At 41.9% G+C, this 11,469-nt stretch overlaps 1 protein-coding gene and 1 pseudogene across 1 annotated transcript in view; both read right to left on the bottom strand.

Moving 5' to 3' along the window:
- Positions 1-11,469, bottom strand: part of LOC111524824 (zinc finger protein 708-like) — a 28,470-nt gene that overhangs the window by 15,104 nt on the left and 1,897 nt on the right. The window contains 2 exon segments of the mRNA XM_023190109.2: positions 6,134-6,229; positions 7,363-7,489. Of these exon segments, the coding sequence (XP_023045877.2) occupies positions 6,134-6,229; positions 7,363-7,489 (223 nt within the window).
- On the bottom strand, positions 774-1,869 carry LOC111524837 (annotated as a pseudogene).

The raw sequence follows: 11,469 nt of genomic DNA, 5'->3' as shown, positions 1-11,469 counted from the left end.
GGGGTTTCACCGTGTTAGCCAGGATGGTCTCGATCTCCTGACCTTGTGATCCGCCCGCCTCGGCCTCCCAAAGTGCTGGGATTACAGGCTTGAGCCACCGCGCCCGGCCTATTTTAAATATTTTTAAGATTTAAAAAGTGTTTAAAGTTTGTAATTCCTAGTAGGAAAACATTATCTGAATGAATACCCTAATGGCAAACCACTGTAAAATGCTTCAGCTGCATTTGGGGGAGAGGGGTAGGGATTATCTTCAAAGCACCCCAGCTCTCTTGATGAGATGGTCAGAGGTACATTGGTTTGTATTATTGCGACATCCATAAGGTGATCTATGTTGCTTTTCCTTCAGCAAGGGTTTTATTTATCAGAAGGGCATTGCCATGCGCATCCATGTGAAGAGACCACCAAACAGGCTTTGTGTGAGCAATAAAGCTTTTTAATCACCTGGGTGCAGGTGGGCTGAGTCCGAAAAGAGTCAGCAAAGGGAGATAAGGGTGGGCTGTTTTATAGGATTTGGGTAGGTAGAGGAAAATTACAAAGGGGGGTTGTTCTGTGGAGGGCAGGAGTAGGGGTCACAAGGTGCTCAGTTGGGGGAGCTTTTTGAGCCAGGATGAGCCAGGAAAAGGACTTTCACAAGGTAATGTCATCACTTAAGGCAAGGACTGGCCATTTTCACTTCTTTTGTGATTCTTCAGTTACTTCAGACCATCTGGGCATATACGTGCAAGTCACAGGGGATGCGATGGCTTGGCTTGGGCTCAGAGGCCTGACAGGCATTACGCTTGACCTCCAAATATGGCTGACAATTTAACGATAAGATTCATAACCTTTGTGTTGCTCTGGTGTTTTGACATATTTGCTGGGTTCTGAGCCACATCCTGGAAGGCCACCATAACTTCTGGATCCTGCATGGCTGCAAGAACCTCTGGATCACTAAGAATTTCATTCCGGCCATTCCAGGCGTGCCCCCTCCCATTCAAGGCATTCCTCTGGGAAAACTACCAGGCATTCCCCGCTGAAAGCCACCTGGAAAAGAGCCATACTGAGCTCCTGACTGTCATCTGGCTTCTTCCTCCCTCAGGGATCTCTCATGCTCTTCTTGAGCCTTCTTAACTTGTTCTATATCTTTCTTTGATCTCTCGCTCTTCACGTTTTCGCTCATATTTTCTCTGATGTTCTGCAATTTTCTGTGCTGTAGGTTGAACTTCTTTCAGCATTGCACTAGCATCTTCATAATTCAATTCACAGGCAAGGGCAAGGTCATGAGCTGCTTCTTCCCAGTGGCCTAGAAGATGAGTGTGCTTTCCCTCGCCACTTGTAAGGCTGAGCTGAATCAGGATTTATTTCATTGGCTCTGTCAGTTTCGGGTGACAGCACTTGGCTTCTGTAATTTGATGAAGACACTGGCCCTCTTGGCATGCAAAATGGCCAAGCGAGGATATTCAGCTTGATGGCATCTGTGAATAAGTCAATGGCTTTCTGGAGCTCACCATCATTTAGGGCTTCAATAGCAGCCACTTTCTTATCATTTGCCTGATCCATCATCTCCTCTGTTATCTCTGCATTTTCATCTCCCATTTCTTGAGGGGCATCAGTGTCTGGTTCAATCACACCTTCTTTATCAATTTCTAGATAACTTTCCTCACTTGATGGTTTGTCTGCCTTTAGGTCTTCCTCCACCTTCTTACTATCAGGTTTTTCTTCCTTGGTATTTTCTTCTGATTTAGCTTTCTGAGTAGCAGGTGGTACTTTACCCCCCATGCTCTCTACCCACTCCCTCATGAAGCGCATTTCCTCGGTGTGCAGAACTCTCGGATCCTGCTTACATGTTTTCACAAAGGCCTGAAGCTTGTTTGCTTTGCGGAGGTCCATGGTAGGGAGGTGGTGGGCGAAGCTGGGGGACTGTGGCCCAGTTCCAGGTCCAGGCGCTGGCTCGGCGTGACCGTGCAGAAGGGGCTACTCAGTCTTAAAAGACTTCTTACAAAATCTTGTCACTTTTTTGTTTTGTTTTTTGACGCAGAGCCTCGCTCTGTTGCCCAGCCTGGAGTGCAGTGGTGCAATCTCGGCTCACTGTAACCTTTACCTCCCAGGTTCTAAGGGATTCTCCTGCCTCATCCTCCTGAGTAGCTGGGATTACAGCATGTGCCACAAAACCCAGCTAATTTTTGTATTTTTAGTAGAGGCAGGGTTTCACCATGTTGGCCAGGCTGGTCTCGAACTCCTAACCTCAGGTGATCCGCCTGCCTCGGCCTCCCAAAGTGCTGGGATTACAGGCGGGAGCCACGGTGCCCAGCCAATCTGTTCATATTTTAAGATAAACTTTGAGAGTATTATGTCACCTGAAATAAGCCAGATGCAAAATGATGGATACTGTATAATTCCACTTATATGAGATGCCTTACGTAGTTACACTCATAAAAACAGAAAGTGGAAGGGTATTTGTCAAGGGGTGGAGACAGGGTAAAATAAGTTATTGTTACTTAATGTGTATTTGAGTTTTAGTTTAACAAGATGTAAAATTTCTAAAAGTCTTTTGCATAGCAATGTGAATATACTTAACATGCCTGAAATGTATAGCTTCTTTTTGAGACAGGATCTCACTCTATCACCCAAGCTGGAGAACAGTGGCACAATTATGGCTCACTTAAGACTCAAACTCTCAGGCTCAAATAATCCTACCCCTTTAATTTCCCAAGTAGCTGAGACCACAGGTGTCAGCCATTCCTGACATAAATGCCTTTATGAGCGAGCCAGGCATTATGGCTCACACCTGTAATGAGAATTACATGGTACATCACGGTCGAAAAATTGTTTCAGGCTAGGATTTCAAGACTAGCCTGGGTTATGTAGAAAGTCCCATCTCCAAAATAAGTGCCTTTAAGAGAGCTTTGAGATCCAGGAAGGGAGAAGTGAAACTCTGCTAAAGCCCCAAATTAAGGAGTGTTCTTTTCAGAAGCCAGGCCCTCATTCAGGTGGCAAACTACAGGACCCCTGTTCTTGGCTACAGGTAAGAAAACAGCCCACTCAACTTGGTTCCACTGAGAATTCATATATATATATATGCTTTTTTTTTTTGAGACAAAATCTCGCTAAGGCATGTGTTGCCCAGGCTGGAGTGCAGTGGCATGACCTCAGCTCACTGAAACTTCCACCTCCTGGGTTCAACCCATTCTTCTGTCTCAGCCTCCCGAATAGCTGGGACTACAGGCATGCACCACCATGCCCAGCTAATTTTTGTATTTTTGTAGAGACAGGTTTTGCCATGTTGGCCAGGCTGGTCTTGAACTCCTGATCTCAGGTGATCTGCCCACTTGGCATCCCAAAGTTCTGGGATTACAGGCATGTGCCACCACACCCAGCCCCCACTGAGAATTCTGAACTTCCTCTGTAATCATCCCAAATTCCTCCCAGGCACAGTATGGGAGAGGTCCTGCCCTTTCAGAGGCCTGGAGTAAGACATCGATTTATAGCCATACAGGCAGGCCTGCAGTAGACCTTGGCCTTCACTGTGGTCCCTGAAAGTTCAATGACTCATTTCTAGCTCCATGGGCCACAGTTCATGGCCAGTTCTGCCTACAGAGAAACCTAAACAATGACCTGTAGAAATCCTCTTTGGTACTCAGTGAAAGCCATATTCACCCACATTTTGATATAAAGCCCAACCATATGCAGACCTGAATGTAGAAACGTGCCCTAGTGTCTGCCCTACAGAGCAAAATTCTGAAGGATATTCAGTCTGTTTAAAAACAAAATGGGAAGCTGGGTGCAATGGCTCATGCCTGTAATCCCAGCACTTTGGGAGGACAAGGTGAATAGATCACCTGAGGTCAGGAGTTCAAGCCTGATCAACATGGTGAAACCCTGTCTCTACTAAAAATACAAAATTAGCCAGCCCTGATGACACATGTACGTAATCCCAGCTACTTAGAAGGCTGAGGCAGGAGAATCACTTGAACCCGGGAAGTGGTGGTTTCAGTTAGCTGAGATCACGCCACTGCACTCCAGTCAGGGCAACAAGAGCAAAACTCCATCTCAAAAGAAAAATAAAATAAAACAAGATAAAATAAAATAGGAATTACAACTATCCAAGCCCCTTGTAACCAGCCAACTAAAAGTGGACCCTAGTACAGAAACTGCAGGCTTGAGACCAAGCTACTACCCCTCTCCACAAACCCAGAGGGCATCCAAGAACCCTGGCGGCCCAAAAAAGAAGATCTTGGCTGGGTGAAGTGGCTCATGCCTATAATCCTAGCACTTTGGGAAGCTGAGGAGTGTGGATCACAGGGTCAGGAGTTTGAGACCAGCCTGACCAACATGGTGAAACCCCGTTTCTACTAAAAATTAGCTGGGCATGGTGGCATGCGCCTGTAATCCCAGCTACTCGGGAGGCTGAGGCACCAGAATCGCTTGAACCAGGGAGGCGGAGGTTGCAGTGAGCTGAGATCACGCGACTGCACTACAGCCTGGGTGACAGAGTGAGACTCAGTCTCAGAAAAAAAAAAAAAAAAATCTTTACCTTCTGAAATCAATTTATAAAAACTTGAAGAGGCGTTTGCATTTTCAAATTTACAGACACCAATGCCAAACTATATTGTGCCCACTTGTCAATGCTTCTCTTTTAACATAACACTGAAAGTATGTGGCAGAAGAATTAGTCAAAAAATAAAAAACCCATTGAAATTGAAGACAACTAAGTAAAATGTTTGTTTGTAGATCATAAAATCTTATATATAAAAATACATAAACAGTACATTAAAACCTATCTAAATTAATAAATACACTCAGTAAATTGCCAAATATAAAATCAACATACAAGTTATGGTTTCATAAATCTAAATTGTCTAAAATAAAGGAAGAAAACAATATTATTTACAATAGCATTAAAATAATGTATTTCTGAGAAGAAATTCACCCAAGAAAGTGAAAAAAAAACTGTACAATTAAAGATATAAGATTTCAATGAAGAAATTAGAAAAGATACAAGTTTTAAAATATTTAATGTCTATGGATTTAAAGAATATTGTTAAAGTACCATATTATCCAAAGTGATCTATAGATTCAAGAAACTCCCTACCAAAATTCCAGTGGCTTTTTTTTTCACAGTAATTGAAAATACAATCCCTAAATTTACATGAAACTAAAATAAACTCTTTTTTTTTTTTTTTTCTGAGATGAAGTTTCACTCTTATTGCCGAGGCTGGAGTGCAGTGGGACAATCTCAGCTTGCAGCAACCTCTGCCTCCCCAGTTCAAGCGATTCTCCTCCCTCAGCCTCCGGAGTGGCTGGGATTACAGGCATGCACCACCACGCCTGGCTAATTTTTTGTGTTCTTAGTAGAGATGAGGTTTCACCATGTTAGTCAGGCTGGTCTTGAACTCCTGACCTCAGGTGATCCACCCACCTCAACCTCCCAAAGTGCTGGGTTACAGGCGTGAGCCACCATGCCCAGCCCAATAAATCTTTTTAAGAGACAGGGTCTCCTTATGTTGCCCAGGTTGGTATCCAACTCCTGGGCTCAAGGGATCCTTCTGCCTCAGCCTCCTAAAGTGATAGGATTACAGCTGTGAGTCACTGCACCCAGCCAAAACTACAAGAAACTTTGAATAGTCAAAGCAATCATGAGGAATAAAAACAAAGCAGAACATCACACTTCTTAATTTCAAACTATATTTCAAGCCTGTAGTAATACAAACAGGATGAAATGTGCAGAAAAATAAACCAAAAAAAAAAAAAAATGGAATAGAAACCACTAACTCTTACACATTTCAGACATGATGCAAAAAGAGAACTTACAAAATAGTTTAACACAGAGTTTCTCAAAATTATGCAGATATTTCTGACTCTCCAAAAACAATGGAAAAAAAAAAGTCAGATTGTGCAATCTCTTTTATGCCATGAAGAGGACTTTAGCTCACTGTAAACTTGAAGGAAGATCACTGAAGGGAAAGTAGAATTTTTAAAGAATTTAAGAGCATAAGACAGAAGATGCCCCTATGTTGAAGTAAAAAAAGAAAAAAGCTGCCTCGAAACTATTTCCTTTGGAACACAGATTTCCAAATCACATTTTAAGGACTGGCTTTCCTTTTCACCTTTGGACCTCTCATCTGTGTTGTCTGTTATAATCACTCTCACCTACCTGGGGGTTTGGCTACCATCTCATGTCTCTTCATATTCCAGGGCTCTTTTCCTTGCTCCAGACAGGTGATCAGGTCTGGCTTAGAGACAGCAATACCTGTTTTATTAAAAATAAATAACATGAATCTTGCTCATATTCTCCAATTACCAACCTAGTAATTTTCTCAGTAAAGAGAATGTAGGCCAGGCACAGTGGTTCATGCCGATAATCCCAGCACTCTGAGAGGCCGAGGTGGGGAGATCACCTGAGGTCAGGAGTTCAAGACCAGACTGGTCAACAATGTCAAAACCCTGTCTCTACTGAAAATACAGAAATTAGCTGGATGTGGTGGTGCACACCTGTAGTCCCAGCTGCTCGGGAGGCTGAGACAGGAGAATCGCTAGAACCCAGGAGGCAAAGGTTGCAGTGAGCTGAGATTGCACCACTGCATCCAGCCTGAGTGACAGAACAAGACTCTGTCTCAGAAAAAAATATTTTAAAGAGAATGTGATAGAACATTCCAGTAAATTAATCACAAAATACTAACATAACAAAATTCCTAAATATTAAGAAAATATTTTCAATTTGTATGTTCTTAATTTTACTACTCAGTGCTACTGAATCAAAAACTGGTGGTGGCAATTAGATTTTAAGGTGTGGGCAACAATATTTTATGCCACTAAATTTCTGGAATTACCACTAATCTAGAGTGAAGGATACAGATCAGCTCAGAAAGATGGAAACTTCAGGTCAGGGTGAAACATCTACATGGATAAATCCTACATTTTCTTAAAAATAGGTATCTGAAACTCATTTATATAAAGCATAAATTGTCAAAAAAACATGCAACAAAAACAGAAATGAAACCTTTAGAGTATATCAGGAATTGTGTATTAAAGTTATCCTCACCCGCAGGGCGCAGTAGCTCATGCCTGTAATCCCAGCACTTTGGGAGGCTGAGGCAGGTGGACCCTGAGGTCAGGAGTTCGAGACCAGCCTGACCAACATGGTAAAACCCTGTCTCTACTAAAAATACAAAAATTAACCGGATATGGTGGCCCACGCCTGTAATCCCAGCTACTCAGGAGGCTGAGGCAGGAGAATCGCTTGAACCCTGGAGGCAAAGGTTGCAGTGAGCTGAGATCACGCCACTGCTCTCCAGCCTGGGCAACAGAGTAAAATTCTGTCTCAAAAAGTATTAATAATAATAATAATAATAATAATAATTTTTTAAAAAAACTTATCCTCACCCAGGAATACCAGGTTTCTGTAGTTCTCTAACATGACATTCCTATATAAATTCTGCTGTGCTGTGTCCAGGCACTGCCACTCCTCCAGAGAGAATTCTACAGCCACATCCATAAATGTCAATAGTCCCTGAAAAACACATACACACACACATATTTACCAAGTGGTTATGGACAGAATTTTTAATTTGACTCAAGGTGAAATGAGAGAGTAAATAGAACTGGTTCTGACTTATAGGAGTGACTGAAATTATCCAATAAAATAATTTCCAACCCAGAAATATTCTCTAATGTATTCTCTAACTCTGAGAAAAGAGAGTAGTATAAGATCCACAACATCAGCGTATATATGTTACTTTTCTGAATCATAAAGCATAAACTTAAGGGCATGGACACAAACATGTACATTTTTTATAGCTATATATACATCATACAGAATGACTTGTGTATATTTTTCAGATGGAAAGAAATGTTGAGTTAGAAAGTGCTTCTCAAATTTTAGTCTGTAAAATAAACTGGAAATCTTGTTAGTGGAGATTATTTTTTCAGAAGATCTGGAATAAAGTCTCAGTTTTTGAATTCCTAACAAGCTCACCAATAATGCCAATGTTTTTGGCCCAAAAAGAATATTTTGTCAAACATCCAGTAAGTAGAAGGGCCTGTGTTTTTTTTTTCAGTTTTATTTACCTGTAAACAAAGATAAGAGCTTTCATTTTCCAAAGACATATGTATACAAAGAAAACCTAAGAAAAAGGCAGCTCCCAGATAAAATATGATGATTTATGCACATTAGCTGCATAAAGATATTTAATAATAAACAGAAAAATAATTAACTCTATAGTGAAAAAATCTTTCAGAGAACTCTTTAATCAAAAGAATTATTAACATCAACTGCACTAGGACAAATTTTTATGATGTGCTAATGCGTAACACAGAAGGACACAGCACCACTGCTGGAATATTCCCCCCAAAAGTGAATTATAGTCTGAATTTAACCATAAAGAAAACATCAGTTCCGTGCAAAGTTCAAGATAAACATATCTTTCATGTTTGTAACTTTTAATAATGACTTTAGGTAGACATCTTCAGAATATGCCTTTAAAGGTATCAGCACCACCTGTTTACCTGATGCCACCACACCCACAAGCAAAGAGATGAAGACCTGCAGAAAAAGTCCACCCATTTCTGTCCTCTGTAACAGAAGAGATGCAGGAAAAACACGCTGCACCATGGAAAGAAAGATATAAGTTTCACTTTTCCTGTCCTCAGGTGCCCTTCCCTTACATGGACACCAACAATTTCTGCTACAGTAATGAAAATGTGGAACACACTGTCCTCTCCCTACCAACCCAAACACAAACAGCCCGGTGGCCGCCCTCTCAGTGCAAAGGTGAAACTTAACTCTCATGAATGTATCCGAACCCCTCATACTCAATTCTAGCCTCACATTAAAATCACATGAGGCACTTAATTAAAACAACATGGGGCCAGGCACGGTGGCTAAAGCCTGTAATCCCAGAACTTTGGGGGACTGAGGTGGGTGGATCTCCTGAGGTCAGAAATTCGAAATCAGCCTGGCCAACACGGTGAAACCCTGTCTCTACTAAAAACACAAAGATTAGCCAGGCGTGGTGGCACATGCCTGTAGTCCCAGCTACTCGGGAGGCTGAGGCAGGAGAATCGCTTGAACACGAGAGGCAGAGGTTGCAGTGAGCTGAGATCACGCCGCTGCACTCCAGCCTGGCGACAGAGTGAGACTCCATCTCCAAAAAAATAAATAAATAAATAAATAAAAATACAAAAATTAGTCAGGCACAGTGGCGTGCACCTGTAATCCCAGCTACTTGGGAGGCTGACTCAAGGAGAATCACTTGAACCTGGGAGGCAGATGGTGCTGTAAACCGAGATCAAGCCACTACACTCCAGCCTGGGAGACAGAGTGAGACTCCATCTCAAAACAAACAATATGGATGTGGCCACCCGGAACAATAAACAGAACCTGTGGGGAGGGGACAACTGCAGAGATTTCTGCAAACTGGCTGTGTAACCCTAATGAGAAGCCTGGGCTGATAACCACTTAGCTAAGCACTGCCTCTCAAGCTTTAGTGAGCTTAAAATTCACTTAGTAATTTTGGACCCACTCTATGTAATGGGATTCTGCAGGTTTGGAAAGGATCCATGGATAAATGTTTTAAACAAGTCCCCTGTCAATGCTAATGTGCTCCCCCTGGGTTCATGATTAGCATTAGTTAGAGAAAGCAGGCACAGCACAGAGTCCCTTACACTCAGCACTCTTGTCACAACACAAGTATTTCTAGTACAAATAAAGACAACCCATCTTCATCCTAAAGTTTCATATTCTTTCCTGGCTCTTTAAAGTTTACAAAGGAAACAGAGGCAGCAATATCTGAGTAAGTCTGCATTTGGAAAACAACATGTACTAACGCAAGGTTTATTAAGCAGGTACTATGTGCCCTCAACAGTATGTTACAGGCTGGGTGCGGTGGCTCATGCCTGTAATCCTAGTACTTTGGGATGTCGAGGCAGGTGGATAACTTGAGATCAGGAGTGCAAGGTCAACCTGGACAACATGGTGAAACCTCATCTCTACTAAAAATACAAAAATTAGCCAGGCGTGGTGGCATGTGCCTGTAATCACAGTTACTCAGGAGGCTGTAAGTGGGAGAATTGCTTGAACCCAGGAAGAGGAGGTTGTAGTGAGCTGAGATTATGTCACTGCACTCCAGCCTGGTCAACAGAACGAGACTCCCTCTCAAAAACAAACAAAAAAAAGAATTTACTCATGTAACCAAATACCACCTGTACTTGAATAACTTATAGAAAAATATTTTAAAAATAAAGATCTATCCCTAAATATATGTGTATATATTATATACGTATATATATTATTTTATATATATTATATATGTATATATTATATCTCTCTCTCTCTCTCTCTCTCTCTCTCTGTGTCGAGATCAGGAGTTCGAGACCAGCCTGGCCAACATGGAGAAATCCCATTCTCTGCTAAAAATACAAAAATTAGCTGGGCATGGTGGCGCCCCACCTGTAATTCCAGCTACTCGGGAGGCTGAGGCAGGAGAATCGCTTGAACCCAGGAGGCGGAGGTTGCAGTGAGCTGAGATTGTGCCATTGCACTCTAGCCTGGGCAACAAGAGCAAGAGTCCATATTAAATATAAATATAAATGTGTATATAGATATACTTGATTATATATATATTCACAAAAAAATATACCTGAGAACATTTCTGAACTTACTCTAAGAAAGGAAAAGTTAAATGAGAATTTCTCACAAGTAAAATATATGATTAATATTAATTTTTTTCTGAAATCCACCTTTTATGAACCTTGTTAATATTTTCTTACAAGTCCTACTAATAAAATGCAATTTACAGTTAAATAATGGAAGTCAACATAAGTGAACAAATCTTTTCAAGGTGATAAACCCAGGGAGTGGTAGTGCTAATTAGAAAACAGATGTGTCTAGGCCAGGCACGGTGGCTCTTGCCTGTAATCCTATCACGTTGGGAGGCCAAGGCAGGCGGATCACCTGAGGTTGGGAGTTCGAGACCAGCCTGACCAACATGGAAAAACCCTGTCTCCACTAAAAATACAAAACAATTAGCCGGTTATGGTGGCACATGCCTGTAATCCCAGCTACTTGGGAGGCTGAGGCAGGAGAATCGCTTGAATCCGGGAGGCGGAGGTTGCGGTGACCTGAAATCGCACCACTGCACTCCAGCCTGGGCAACAAGAGTGAAACTCCATCTCAAAAAAAAAAGAAAGAAAGAAGGAAAGAAAGAAAAGAAAGAAAGAAAAGAAAACAGATGTGTCTGACTGATATTCACCCGCTCCAGTCTGCTCACCTTAAGTGCTCAATAACTACCCTCTCAGGAGACATTACACTATGCCCCAGGTGCATTTTACTTTGTAAGTTCTTGCAACATCTCACTTGGGTCAGGTTTTTCTTTGTCTTTTGGGATACCGTTTTTTTTCCACAAAATTTAGAGAATTCAGGGGGCAGAAATTATTTCTGTGTTTTCCCCTCAATACCAGCATCTGATTGGCTGACCAGCATTGTGTCTCCAA

This window comes from Piliocolobus tephrosceles, chromosome 21, assembly GCF_002776525.5.
Source record: "Piliocolobus tephrosceles isolate RC106 chromosome 21, ASM277652v3, whole genome shotgun sequence".
Taxonomy (NCBI): Eukaryota; Metazoa; Chordata; class Mammalia; order Primates; family Cercopithecidae; genus Piliocolobus; species Piliocolobus tephrosceles.
The sequence above is the reverse complement of the archived record's forward strand: the minus strand, read 5'-3'. Positions and strand labels throughout refer to the sequence as shown.